At 45.9% G+C, this 13,445-nt stretch overlaps 2 protein-coding genes across 6 annotated transcripts in view; one reads left to right on the top strand and one right to left on the bottom strand.

The window, feature by feature from the left end:
* The first annotated feature begins 786 nt into the window (after nucleotides 1-786).
* On the top strand, nucleotides 787-8,898 carry ADRM1 (ADRM1 26S proteasome ubiquitin receptor). Of its 3 annotated transcripts, none has more exons than XM_075012181.1 (10): nucleotides 787-907; nucleotides 2,636-2,846; nucleotides 3,083-3,199; nucleotides 3,365-3,488; nucleotides 3,883-3,969; nucleotides 5,815-5,896; nucleotides 6,119-6,348; nucleotides 6,592-6,749; nucleotides 7,657-7,759; nucleotides 8,671-8,898. In XM_075012181.1, the coding sequence occupies exons 2-10, from the start codon at nucleotides 2,637-2,639 to the stop codon at nucleotides 8,775-8,777; spliced, it is 1,218 nt and encodes a 405-aa protein (XP_074868282.1). In that variant the 5' UTR covers nucleotides 787-907; nucleotide 2,636; the 3' UTR covers nucleotides 8,778-8,898. The 3 variants fall into 3 exon arrangements, with proteins under 3 accessions (XP_074868282.1, XP_074868284.1, XP_074868283.1); XM_075012182.1 differs by lacking the exon at nucleotides 787-907 and adding an exon at nucleotides 1,003-1,375; XM_075012183.1 differs by lacking the exon at nucleotides 3,883-3,969.
* A 935-nt stretch (nucleotides 8,899-9,833) lies between these two features.
* Nucleotides 9,834-13,445, bottom strand: part of LAMA5 (laminin subunit alpha 5) — a 178,643-nt gene continuing 175,031 nt past the window's right edge. For all 3 annotated transcript variants that reach the window (XM_075012169.1, XM_075012170.1, XM_075012171.1), the window contains 3 exons: nucleotides 13,333-13,423; nucleotides 12,334-12,453; nucleotides 9,834-11,423 (listed from right to left, as the gene is read on the bottom strand). In XM_075012169.1, the coding sequence (XP_074868270.1) occupies nucleotides 11,278-11,423; nucleotides 12,334-12,453; nucleotides 13,333-13,423 (357 nt within the window). In that variant the 3' untranslated portion in view covers nucleotides 9,834-11,277. The remainder of the gene's footprint in view (nucleotides 11,424-12,333; nucleotides 12,454-13,332; nucleotides 13,424-13,445) is intronic.

Raw genomic sequence — 13,445 nt, 5'->3', positions numbered from 1 at the left:
AGGCCAGAACCTCCACCCTCCTTGTGGGTGTTCCTGGTCCAGGTGTGGAAATGCATCTCGAGCATCTCTTAGCACAGCCTTGGCCAGCTCCTCCCTGGGGCAGCTGGTGGCTGGCTGTGCACCCACAGCCCGCAGGGAGTGGCTCGCCCCCTGCAGGTGGGGCAGAGACTGCAGGAATCCAGGGAGAGCCAGGGCCTGGCCAAGTGGGGTGAGTTAGCAGCTAAACCCCACAGCCACGTTCCCTGGGCACAGCAGCTACTCCACAGCACCAGCGGCTGCTTTTCTCCGCTCCACTCAAAGCCAAGGGGTCTCCCCCGACTTCACAGGGTGAATGGGCTGTTCCCTGGGCACTTCTCCTTGAGTGCTACTAGGAGCTGTTCTCCCCCCAACCACCAAGACCCAGGCAGATGGACCACTCCGCGCTCAGTTCTACTGGGTGCCACCATCTGGCGCTCCAGACTGTTCCATTGGGCCCCAATAGGGGCCGCTTTCCCAAACCTCGCAGGAGCCGGATGAAGGAGCAGCTCCAAGTTGTTGCGCCGCTGATGTGCTTTGCCCCGCGCAGGGACAAATGAGTTCCTGCACAGTGGGTACCGACAGCAGTAATCTGAAACCCTTCCCCCCTTCCTTTGCGGATGGTTCAGCCTTTGTGACACAGCATATTAGCTGAGGCGGGCGGGGAAGCGTGCTCTCAACCAAACCCAGTAAATACAGAACGGTGAATGTCGGGCGTTCTGGTATTGAGTGACGTATGATCGGTCCAATGGGAAGGAGTAAGAACACGTCGGTGTGTATCGGAAGAGGCTGGCTCCAATGGATGACAGAGAGGTGGGCGGTATCTGCGTGTTTCTTCAGGGGACCGGGAGCCGGAAGAGCTGTGGCAGAGGGGTCTGAGGAAAGGCGGCAGGTAAGCGCGGGGGGGGCAGGGCATGAGCCCCACTCTAGGGGGTTGTCTCGGGCTCGAGGCGATGGGGCCAAGGTCGAGCCCCGCGGGAGGAGGCCGTTGGGCCGGCGGAGCGCCTTGGGCTCCGGGAGGCAGCTCCGGGCTGCTAGGCCCGTTCTGCGGTCGAGCTGAGACTCGGCGCTCGCCTCCCAGCTGCGAGTCGAGCGCCTCTGCCCGAGGCTGTCCGCGAAGCGCTCCAGGGCCCTCGGCCCTAACCCGACCGCTTGCGGGCCTGGTCGCTGTCGCGCCGGGCTTCGCCCCGCGGCTCGGGCTGCCGTTCGCGCGTCCAGCCACCCGGCGGGTTGTATTCGCGCGGATTTTGCGCCCTTAGATTATCTGAAGCAGCTTCCTGGTGACCCGGTTCGTGGCGGCCGGCGCTGGTGAAGCGTTTCGGAGCAGCCTCACACTGGTCTGCCTGCTGGGGAAACTGAGGTACAGTGATTTGCCCAAGGTCACCTGGCAGGCCTGGGGCAGAGCTAGTAGTGGGCCACTTCTTCTGAGCCCCAATCCAGGCTTCTGTCACTAGCTCACACTGCGGTTCCTAACGCGTCATGGTTCCGTTCAAGGTTCATTTGGGATGCGCTGTGGTGCCTCTGGCCTGGAGGGTCCTATTTCAGGCTGGCTGGAGGCGAGGGCAGACTTTAGATGCACAGTCACATGGGTCATGTGGTGTGAAATACATCCTTTAAGTATGCGGCGCTGACGGTCATAGGCATTGCCTCCTGAGTACAAATAGCTCATGATCACTGCCCTATTTACTGAATGCACCCACTGTACAGCAAGGAGCTTGGTATTGCACGTGACAGGGAGTTGGGATTCCTGTTTTTTGTTTCTATTTCTACTGATTACCTTGATATGCAACCTGAGGGTAGTCATTGAGTTCCCTTTGTGTATGTGGGCCTCTACAAAATGAAGATGGTTTCTTAGCTTATGTGTATAGTACGAGAATTAATTTTTAAAGTACTTTGAAGATGTAAAGTCCTATGCAATTTTTTGTTGAAATGCTAACATCATTTAAATTTGGACCAAATGGTGGAAAGTGCCACTGTTTGAACCAGTCTGCTTCTCAGAAGCAAATTAAAAGCTAGTGTGACGAGCTATTCCTGAGAGTTTATTCTAGTCTAATGTTTAACTTTTGTATGTGTTCTGAGTAGTGTCCTATGCTACATCAAACATTGTAGTACTGTGGAATATGGTGCACCTGTATCAGGCAGTTTTGAAACCACAGTGCATAGTTGTGAAACCATAGCACTTTTTGCCATTGAAGTTATAGGTATTGGCCTTTGTGTAAACTTCTAACTTGGATACTACAGTGATAGATGCTTTAGAAATGTTTGAAAGAAAGGGACAATTACAATAATACCTTGAAGCGTACAGAATTGATTTGGCCAGTAGCATGCTTCTCAGGTTCAAAGACTGAGTTTCATGGATAAGTCATTTTTCATTTTTAATCTCTTAAGGGATCAGTTTTGTGAGAGTATGGAAAAGGGGAGGTTGTAGTCTCTTCCATGCAAGCAGTAGAGCTTTGTTAGTACATTAGCTTTCTGACAGTGTGCCACAAATTCAAGAACATTCTCTTGTGAATTTAGTTCTTGGTTGAGGCTCTAATGAGTTATTGTAGTGGGTGAGGGAGGGCGGCAGGAGGGAGGAAATTGTATAGTCCTATTTTTCTAGTCCACCGTCTCTTTTCAGGATGTCTTCAGGTGCATTGTTTCCAAGCCTTGTGCCAGGCTCCCGTGGTTCATCCAGCAAATATTTGGTGGAATTTCGTGCAGGAAAGATGTCTCTGAAAGGCAGTACTGTAACTCCAGATAAACGAAAAGGTCTTGTTTACATCCAGCAAACTGATGATTCCCTCATTCACTTTTGTTGGAAGGACAGGACTTCTGGCAATGTTGAAGATGTGAGTATAAGTTCGTTGTTTCACTCTTAATAATTTTGTTATGGCTCTTTTGTACCTTTTATCATGAACCCTACTGAAAGAGTCTTTAAGGAGACATGTAAGACGGTGGCTTTACAAAGAAGGTTTGAAAATACTTACCTAGTGTAAGGGGCAGTGTGGAAGAAGGCCTAAAGATATGTTTTGTGTGAGAAGTAGGCAAAGTATTTAAATCTTTTATTCTTTTCTCTCCTTTCCAGGACTTGATTATCTTTCCTGATGACTGTGAATTTAAGAGGGTACCTCAGTGTACTACAGGTCGTGTGTATGTGCTTAAGTTCAAGGCAGGATCAAAGCGACTTTTCTTTTGGATGCAGGTTTGTGACAATTAACAGTAACATGCCTTGAAACAAAGGAGTTCCAGATATGTGTGAGAGGTACTGAGGGAATGAGTGGATGGGGGACTACAGTTTAAAGAATTATTCAACTTCTGATCTCTTTTTCAAGACATTTGGAGGCTGAAGAACAGTGCTCTCTTACAGGAACCGAAGACTGATAAAGATGAAGAACACTGCCGAAAAGTAAATGAGTATCTGAACAATCCACCAATGCCTGGTGCTTTGGGTGGGAGTGGAAGTGGAGGCCACGAGCTCTCAGCACTAGGAGGTATAATCTATTCTCTGCGCCTTCTTGGTTTGAAAGATTTTTTTGTACACACTTGGCAGTTTTGTAGGAACAAATCCCTGCTGATTTTGGAGGGTGACGGGAGAAGGCTTATTCCAGAAATGCAAACACACTCTTTGCAAAATAAATTGTGTTTCTAGAATAGGACGGAGCAGGCTAAAAAATGAGTCTGCCAGAAGAAACCGCTATCGGTTGTGTGTATTAGGTTTCCTTGGGTCTTCCCTTTTTCTAAAGCAAAGCTGCATTTTTGAGCATCTTAAAATAGTAAACACTTGAAATGGTTTCTCCTTGCAGAACATCAATTAATCTCCTGGTGCTTGAGCCAGAATTCTATGAAAAAATGTGAATTTGTATTTCAGAATGTTTTTGTTTTTAGGTGAGGGTGGCTTGCAAAGCCTTCTTGGAAATATGAGCCATAACCAGCTCATGCAGCTGATCGGACCAACGGGCTTAGGAGGACTTGGTAAAAAGCTTTCATATCTTTATGCCCCGATGGTGTGTTTTCCTACTGGGTAAAATCTTACATTACCCTGATTTATTTTCTTATACTTTCACTGATTTCAATGGTACTTTTCTTCATGTGCAAAGGCAAAGTCCCTTCATCAAATACATGATTAACAAATAGGAAATAAAACTAGAAAACAGGATATATCAAGCAGAGTGACCAATAGTTCGACTTGGCCTATGTTGATCTTGTGTAGGTTTTCACTCAGAAATTGAGTATTGTTTGTTAGTTTTGCATTGAGCTATTTTCTAGGATTAAAGGAGCAGAATGATGGCTAGTGAGTGGAAGACTAACTTTTTAGGAAGGAATGGAGGAGAGCATTCATCTTATTTTTTAGGCCAGTGGTTGATTTCTGTGAATCCTAATGACTTTCTCTCTTCAAATTTGACAGTGAGACATACATACCACACTCACTTCTTTTTTTTTTTTTTTAATTTGGCTATAAGGCATTTTAAGATTATTCAAGGCGCACATTCCCTTAGTGTTCTGGCCTGCTTGTACTAGTTAAGTTATGAAGAATGAAATCAGGTGCTTTTTTTTCTGTGGGTACTGATCCTGCTGTGTCTCTGTGCTGGTTGGGGCCTTGCTAGTACTGGCAGAACACAATCTTGGATGGCATCTGTCTTTACAATCTAGTTTGTAGTCCTCCATCATATCATACATGAGCTTCTCAATAGGAACTGCTGCAGTAACACTAGCCTTGTAGTTTAGCTCTCCTGCTGTAGAAGTGGTATGATCAGAAGAGTAGTGGAGGAAATGTGCTATTACAGGGGAGGCAACATGAGCCACTAGTGCTGGGGGAACTCCTGCAGAAAGGAAGGGACAGAAAAACAGAGAAACAAATGGCTAGCTGATTACTTGCTTATTCCTCTTCTGTGTGTTTTTTGGTCCTATAGTTTCATTCATCATGCACTTATTAATGAGGCATTCTAACTGTCTTCAGCTAGTTTCTAAAAGATTGGACAACTGAATGCAGATGTTCATGTGGAAAGGCAGACAGCAATTAGACTTGTGATAAGAAGCAGCTGCAAAGGGAAATATGTACTAAGTGGAGCCACGTGGCCATCATGAGGTTTTAGAAGAAGTCACAAGGAGAAATTGCTGAAAGCTCTCTTTTGAACCATCCTCTAGTCCTGTGTAGGTCATTCGTGCTGCCATCTTAGAGAAGCTATGACTGGGGACAGGATGGGGGATTCTCTGACTGTAAATTCTTGCGTACGAGACTCATACCTCATTCCTTTGGCTTTTTGCCATTCATTAATGCTTTGCTGTGTTTTCTATGCAGTATTCTGCTGGAAGCAGTGGACTATCCTACTTGACTTTGTTCTGCCTGCAGCATCTTTCAACACAGAGCTGCCTGTCTGCTGCATGCGTGTCCTAGAGTTAAAACTGAAGGGACTGTAGGGCTATAAGGGATTAAAAACCCATTTTCTTGGAATAGAGGAGGATTTTGCTGAGTTGAGAGGCTTTTTGTTTGTATTCTACAAATCTAGGCCACTTCAGCCTTTATAGCTAGGTGTGGTGCATTTTTTAATAAGCACAAGCATCTTTTGATCAGAGTTGAATAATACCTCCACTTTCATAAAAAGGCATAGCATTATTTTCTTCTGTCTTTTCTCTATCCCATTATTTTAGTAAGCGTGACTTGCAGGTGTAAAAATGATCTCTCTTCTAGACAGCATAAAATAATGGTGCCTGTAAATGCAATTGAGTCAAATCTGAGCAAATAAATCCCTTTATTTTTATAAAGGGAGAGAACATGCGGTAGTTTCTAAATAGATGTCTTTCCATCGTTTATGGAAGGTGGGCTTGGTGCACTGACGGGACCTGGCCTGGCTAGCTTGTTGGGAAGTGGGGGACCCCCAGCCAGCAGCTCATCGTCAAGGTAAGAGAGACATACATCTGTCTGAGTAGTTCTTCTTTAGTGTGATTGTTCCATTGAATGGGTTTCTAGTGAATTACAACAGTGGGATTCAAGACTTTTTTTCTTGCCTTTTAAAATGGGGATGATATGCTCCTTGAGGTGTCAGAGTTGGCTGGAAGCTGTTTATCAAAGTGCAAAGTAACTGCTGCTGTTGTGGATTAATTGTATTAATTACATTTTTAGTTCTCGCAGCCAGTCAGCTGCTGTAACGCCATCTTCCACTACTTCCTCTACACGTGTAACGCCAGCCCCATCTGCTCCCGTGGCTGCATCTGCTACCAGTCCCAGCCCTGCACCAAGTTCGGGCAATGGAACCAGCACAGCGACAAGCCCAACTCAACCCATTCAACTGAGTGATCTTCAGAATATTTTAGCTACTATGAATGTGCCATCTGGAGCAGGAGGACAGCAAGGTAACAGTGCACTGACCACACAGCTGTTGAGTCTCATATGTGCCTTAAGGCTGTTTACTATCCTATACAATTTCAGATTGGTTTGGAAGCCTTTCTGTTGAACCCTAACCTAGTTTGGATAAATGATGATTTGTCAGTGTGCCAAAGATTGCCCAGAAATCAGTAAAGTGTCACATGTCAGTATTCACTGCAATCACTAGTGGCTCTCATTCTAGTAAACTGGTTTGCTTTGTTCTATCCTAGTTGACTTGGCCAGCGTTCTGACTCCTGAGATTATGGCTCCCATTCTGGCAAATGCAGAAGTTCAGGAGCGGTTGCTGCCTTATCTTCCATCTGGGGAATCACTGCCACAGACTGCAGAAGAGATTCAGAATACTCTGACATCTCCACAGTTTCAGCAGGTAGGTACCACAGTGACACACTGTTCTGTTTAACTAGTGCAGTCTATACACTGAAGGATTAGGCCAGTTTAACTGTAGTACTTCAGCTCTGTGCAAAATTCACATCCTTGTTTTTTAACCTACCTTCGTAGTGTAGACCAGGGCTTCTTTCCATCAACAAGCAGTGGGCATCTGTTGGTTTTTATGGACATGCAAGGATCAAATTCTCTTTATACATTTTTCTTTTTGCATAAAATAGCTGCGCACCTCATCCATATCTATTGGTGCTTTCCCATATTACACTCTCAATAAATGCAAAGACTTACTTTTCAATGGCAGTTACTGAATTGTACCTGGTCTAAAGACCCTTCTCTTCCATGGTCTGGGCTCCCTTCCCTCTCCAACTCCTCCCCCTGCCTTGCAGTCTTTGTCATGAAGTCTCTCAGAAAGCAGAGTATTCATGCCATAGGCAGGTTGGTATGCCAGCTTTACGGAGGTTTCTTATGTCCAGTCTCATGAAGCTTCAATTGACAATTGCACTCTTTTTCTCTTTGAGCATTCCAACAAAAGTTGTCCCAGTTTAACAAATGTATTTAAAAACAGTGTAATTACATTGCTACAAGTCTCTGTAAGGGTACACTTTGGTATCATTTAAACCTGTTTTAGAGTACTGTTTCAAACTGATTGAAAAAGAGCCTGCCCACATTCTGTGATGAACTAAATTAATATGCTGTGTCTGCAAACCAGGGCTTAGAGAGGGAGCTGCAGTATGCCAAGAATCAGTGGCCTGAGGAATAAACTTTTTTTTTTAATTTCAAGTGAGACCTGCTACCCAATGTAGTTAGCATATTCTAGTATGTCATGGCTACTCCGTATTGCAGAAACAAAATCCAGGTCTTTATTTGGTGTTTGTTGATTCAATTCACAGGCACTGAGCATGTTCAGTGCTGCTTTAGCTTCAGGACAACTTGGCCCACTAATGAGTCAGTTTGGCTTACCAGCTGAGGCAGTAGATGCAGCGAATAAAGGTGGTAAGTATTTTTTTCTGTGGAAAGAGCCTTGAATGTACAGCATGCTATTTTGTAGTAAATGACTGATTCAGACATTGAGTTCTGTCATGGGACTAGATTCTGGTAGTATTTGCAAAAATGAGGAAAGTGCCTAAATTAAGAGGATTAAGAGCTTTTGTGCTTTCTGGAAAAATTTAATTAGTGAATAGAATCACTAAACTCCGCTCCATCACACTAGAATCTAAAACATTTAAGTGTGTGCATTCAGTCTCTTCTGAGATTGCACAGTGTGGGGAGGGATAGCTCAGTGGTTTGAGCATTGGCCTGCTAAACCCCTGGTTGTGCATTCAATCCTTGAGGGGGGGCCTTTTGGGGATTGGGGCAGATAGATGTCCGGGATGGTGCTTGGTCCTGCCAAGAGGGCAGGGGACTGGACTAGATGACCTCCCAAGGTCCCTTCCAGTTCTAGAAGATGTGATCTCCAGTTATTTAAAGTATTGATGCTTAAGTAGCTTTTGAGGTTGGTATTTTCGATTAAATGCTAAGGTCTAGTACAGCTTTTCTGCAGTGCTCTTTGAATTATGCACAATACCTAAATACAGCAGAGCTTGCAAAGTGACCTAAGGACCTAAACATACTGCTCCTGTTGCAATCACTCAGCTGCTAATACTACTTTCTCATGAAATATTTAATTTACTGAAGCAGTTACCAATTATTTTTGGTACCTCTGCTAAGCCTGGAAATGTTATGGCAAGCCTTTTATTGTGAGAGAGTATAATCAGGCCCAGGGTGTTCCATTGATTGTATCTAACCATGCACTAATGTTATTCCTAAACTGCTGAGCAAAACTATTTCCTGGCTAAATGACCTGTTTAAACTTATAATTATGCACCTTGTCCTTTGGGGGAAAAGCTAACCTCTTTAATTTTCAGATGTAGAAGCATTTGCCAAGGCAATGCAGAACAATGTCCCGTCAGATCAGAAGGATGGAGAATCGAAGGACAAGAAAGATGAAGAGGAAGATATGAGTTTAGATTAAGTGATATGCTTTCCCTTATGAATCGTCCTAGACATTAACTTAAGCAACTTCAGTAGGATTACTTGCTAATGTCATAGTATCCTTCTATTAAACCTACAAATAAAGGATTTTTATCTGCCAAGTCACTTTATGGTCATTTAAAGAAGTAGCCTGTTAGGCAGCAAGGGGCTGATAAAGTGCTTGCTACTTCTCTCTTCATCCAAAGCAAGTGGTAAACATAGTTTTTGCTTGGAATTGGCTTTGGAGTGGATGATGGCTGTAGAGGGGAGTTTTCAAAAGCAAAAGTGATGTCTACTTTTGCCTTGGAAATATTCCCTGGTATTGAGTTAATTTAAAAAAAAAATCATGGCTACAGCCTGTGTGTGTCCATATACCTTTTTAATGGAGCCAGTATTATAGCTATTTGGGCATACACTTGCAGAATGATTGATGAATGAAAAATGAAGACCCTGGTATTTGGCATAATGGATGATTTGAATAGGAGAGGGTAGATTAGTGCAGAGCTAGTCCACAGAAACTAAGCCACTCTGCGTGGGACAGGGAAAGAAACAGGCATTAGATACTAATGGGCACTGAGACCCTGCTTGTTGCTGCTAACTATTACAGCAGCTTTCAGGCACCACAGTTGTCAGATTCTATGGCCAGAAGAGAAGCCTGATCTAGTATGAGGGTGGGCACTGACAAGGCAGGTGCAGGAGGTAGACTTTGGTAACTGGGCTTGCACTTCTTCCATGGAGGTTTAGGTGTAGAAGGGAGCTCAGGGTAGGGGATGGGGATGTGGATGTAGGAGAGGATTTTTGGCCTGGGCAAAGGACAGCATGATGGGAGTTTGTTAGTTTAAGAACTAGGACCACCAAATTGAGTATACAGCTGCCTCTTTTAAAGCACCATCAGGGTTGTAGCAGGGTCCCAGTTGGGAACTATTAGCACAAAAGGTCACATCAATCACCTACTTCTATGTTAGTCTGACCAAGCAGATTTCTTCTACTAAATGAACCTTGCTCCTTTCCCTCCCAAGAAAAGAATCTAGCTGCTGCTTAACTCTCATGTTTGCTCTTCAAAGTGTAGATAAAATTTTATTTCACTCAGTATGTACCACAGATTTACAAAGACCATCTTTAATGCTACAATTTAAAAATGGGTCATTATTGAAAGATAATACAAACCAGACCTGTCAGAAGCCCATTTTACAATATTTACCACATCATAGAAAATCATGTTGTTAAATTCATTTCAGAAGCAAGATTTTTGTCCCCCTGGGCCTATATATATATATGTATATATACACAAACACACACACACCATATGACATGTGAATGAACTATAGGTGGCTGGGGAAAATTTTTTTTTTTTTTTTTTTTTGGTTTTTAAATGAAAGCTACACTACCAGGGAAATCTTCAAAGTCCTGGAAAGGGCAAAGTGACAGGACTAAACTTTTTTTCCCTAAAATAAATCCAATTTCTTCTGCAGCTGTTTGCTTCATCAAAGAGGTCTTAACTAGGCATTTAGGGGAGTTAAGTGTGAGTGGGCAAGCTTAAAAGATTCAGATATTCCTGGGCTGTCCCCACCTTGCCCTAAGGATGAATGTCTTAAACATGGAATCTTCCTTTCAGCTTGTTTTAATCAGTGCCAGTTAGGTCTTTCCCTCCTCACTCTCAGAATACTGCATCCTGCTAAAGCAGCTCAGAGCCCTGAGATGTTTTGTCAATGTGCATATCCAAGCAGGAGAGCTTGTGCTGTCTCAGCCTCAACAGAAATGCTTAATACCACAGCAGCACCAAAGAGGTGCTTACTCTGCAGGGGACTGGACAGAAGTAAGCACACTTGGGGGCAGCAGGGGGAGGCGACAAACCTTTCCCTTACTGTTGGGCTGGTCTCAGATGCTATTGAGCCTTTCTGGCAGTGGCAGGCTGAAGCAGGTTTGGGGCAGAAGGGGCATTTAAGTGGGTTAGAAGTAGCTCACTAGTTCTGTGCATACAAATCCTGATTCTTCTCAAGTTTTGGGGCACCATAAGTCTGACCCTCCAGTGCAAAGATAAGCAGCTAACCATACTTAGGTCTGCTTACAGTAGTAAGCCAACAGTTAATCCTCTCCTGTTGACTCCGCTTACCTCTCTCATTCTGGCAGAGAACCGGAGTCAACAGGAGAGTGCTTGGAGCTCGATTTATCACATTTATACTAGACCTGATAAATCGACTCCCACTGGATCCAGTGGGTAGTGAAGACATGCCCTAACACTTATGTACTGGAGATGGGGGTTTAAGGAGAGCTACGTTTCTAGGGGGCACAAATAAACTAAACAGATTTAAGAGAAAAAGATGTGTGGCTGGCTCAGCCCTTCTCTGGGTTTGGACCTTGGTTTGCACAACAGCTGCTGAGGTCACATGTCCCCAGCAGCTGTTTACTCAAGGCTGCAAGAGATGGGCAGCTCACTGTCCAGCCCCTAGCAAGGCACCTGGCAGGTAGTGCAGCTTTCCCTAGCTCAGGCTTTAAACACTTTAAATCACAGGGCAGCCTGTAAGGCCAATGGAGCCCCCAACAGTCCCAGCTTGTGTCAGGTCAATGCGGGTCCGGTTTATCACCAGATTCCTTATGCAGCCGACGTAACGGGGAAGGTGAGGCAGCAGAGACAGCGAAGCATTTCCTGCAGGGGCACAAAGAGCAATGGTTAGCATGAGAGGTGTTTCCACCAAGAGCAGAAACAGGTTCTAGTCTCAGACACTGGCAAGTGGTGACTTGAAATGGACCCAACAGCCAGAGAGAAGTGAGTGGTGTCTCCTGCGAGACAAGATGTCGTGGAGTGAAACTGGTTTAGTTCTCAAATGGTGTGTGTGGTTTGCTTTCTCCAGCTATCCAAAGAGCTGGCAATTGAGTCTTCCTGCTCAGCCTCACCAAGCTGCAGTGCAGAAATGGGGAAGGAGCTGCAGAGCACAGGCCCATTTCAGCCTCAGTACAAACCTCCACCAGCAAAGGGCTTCAACCAACCTAAGTCCACAGCAAGACCAAACGAGTAACAAACTTCTAGGCCCAGACTCATGCCTGCTGAGGCGAAAGGCATCTCCCTGCTTCTGTGTGGGCTGCTGGGCCTGGCAAGGAACTTCCTGAAGGTAGAGGCTATTCAGGAGATGTGTATGCATGTGCTCCTGGGGCTAACCTTCACTGCTGGCACAGTCTATCTGGCTTCAGTTGGGATAGAACTTATAATGAATCGGCCAATGAACCACAGGTATGGAGAGAGGCTATTGCCCAGACTCCAGCAGAAAGCCCCCTCCCAGGACGTTCTGAGCCCTGTCTCAGGCTGGTACCTACAGAGCTCCTAACACTCACATATTCCTCCCCGTGAAATGCTGTGGGGTGAAGGGCTACAAATACAGCCCTACAGTTTGATGCATAGGGAGGAGCAGCTAGCTGCAGCCATCCCTTCCCCAGCTGAGCTCTTCAGTGCACGTCCCTGGGCACTGAGCAATTCTGACCTTCTGGGACTGAGATCAGAAACCAGGAGCTCTATGGCTGCAGCACTCCCCAGCCAGCCCTGCACTGCTCCTCTGACTCACCTGGCACGTCCCCCAGATGGAGTGTCTCTGTGGTAGCTGTTGAGTGAGCCTGGCTGGGTCCCGTCGTGTAGTTTGCATCTTTGTCCACATCCAACCGGATCACGTTTTTGTCTTTGATGACTTGGAAAGAAACCCCAATAGTCAGTGCTGCTAATCCCCATTAGTGCTGGCTAGAGCATGGCAGCATTGGAACAAGCTTTGGTTCTACCACGGAATGAAACGAAACAGCTTTCAAATGATTTGGCGAGACAGAATTTGCCTGCGTTTGGCACACAAGGGTCAGGTTTTCCATCCAGCCCACCCCTCTGCCCCCCCCCCCCCCACTTCTCTCACTGGAGTGACTGGAGAGCACCTCCTGCTTGGACATAGTGGCCCTCCCAATGAAAACATCACTGAAATTGACACCTTACTGCAGTGGTTTTCCACCAGTGTGCTGTGACACAGTGGTGTGCCATGAGACCTGTCCAAGTGTGCTGTGAAATGTCATCACTTTCCCCTTGCTGTTTGGGGTGGGGGCGGGAAGACGACGACACTGGTGAAGCTAAGGCTGGCAGTGTAGCTAGTGGTTACAGCAGGCAGCTGGGTGTCTGGACACCTAGTTCTGCTCTATTCACAGCTGTTATGATGTGTTCTGCGACAGCACAAAGCACTGAACTTGCTGTGACTCACTCTTTCCCCATCTATTAAATGCAGATACCAGATAGTTAATCCCGCCCAGCGACAGCCTTAATGAATGCGGTTCAGTGCTCCAAGTCCTCCGACAAAGGGCATGAGTACGTGGAAAGGGTTGTCAGAGGCCTAAAAACCCCCTGCTGACGTCCTAACACAGGGAGCAATCGTGTGTTGAATGCTGAGCTCTCTCCAGCTGTGCCAGTGGCCCTGAGCACAGGATGCGCTGCAGGAGGGCAGCAGAAGGATGTCAGAGACTCCTCTGGCCCTGGGGCATGAGAGAAAAAAAGATCACTCCAACAGACAGCTGCTATTTTATTGCCATCTCACCTGCCAGGGTGTGCCACTGGCCATCACAGAGGGACGGGTGGGCCACCGATGTGGAGAACTCCCCCGCCCCAGTGTTCGCTGTCACTGTGACCTAGTGAAGCAACAGAACCAAG

This window comes from Carettochelys insculpta, chromosome 17 (genome assembly GCF_033958435.1).
Source record: "Carettochelys insculpta isolate YL-2023 chromosome 17, ASM3395843v1, whole genome shotgun sequence".
In the NCBI taxonomy this organism is placed as follows: Eukaryota; Metazoa; Chordata; order Testudines; family Carettochelyidae; genus Carettochelys; species Carettochelys insculpta.
Note: the sequence above shows the minus strand (reverse complement) of the source record. Positions and strands in the feature narration are given on the sequence as shown.

Coding starts and splice junctions, on each gene's coding strand:
- ADRM1 (XM_075012181.1), top strand. CDS start 2,637: ATGTCTTCAGGTGCATTGTTTCCAAGCCTTGTGCCAGGCTCCCGTGGT. Junction 2,847..3,082: donor CTTCTGGCAATGTTGAAGAT/GTGAGTATAAGT, acceptor TCTCCTTTCCAG/GACTTGATTATCTTTCCTGA. Junction 3,970..5,814: donor AACGGGCTTAGGAGGACTTG/GTAAAAAGCTTT, acceptor CGTTTATGGAAG/GTGGGCTTGGTGCACTGACG.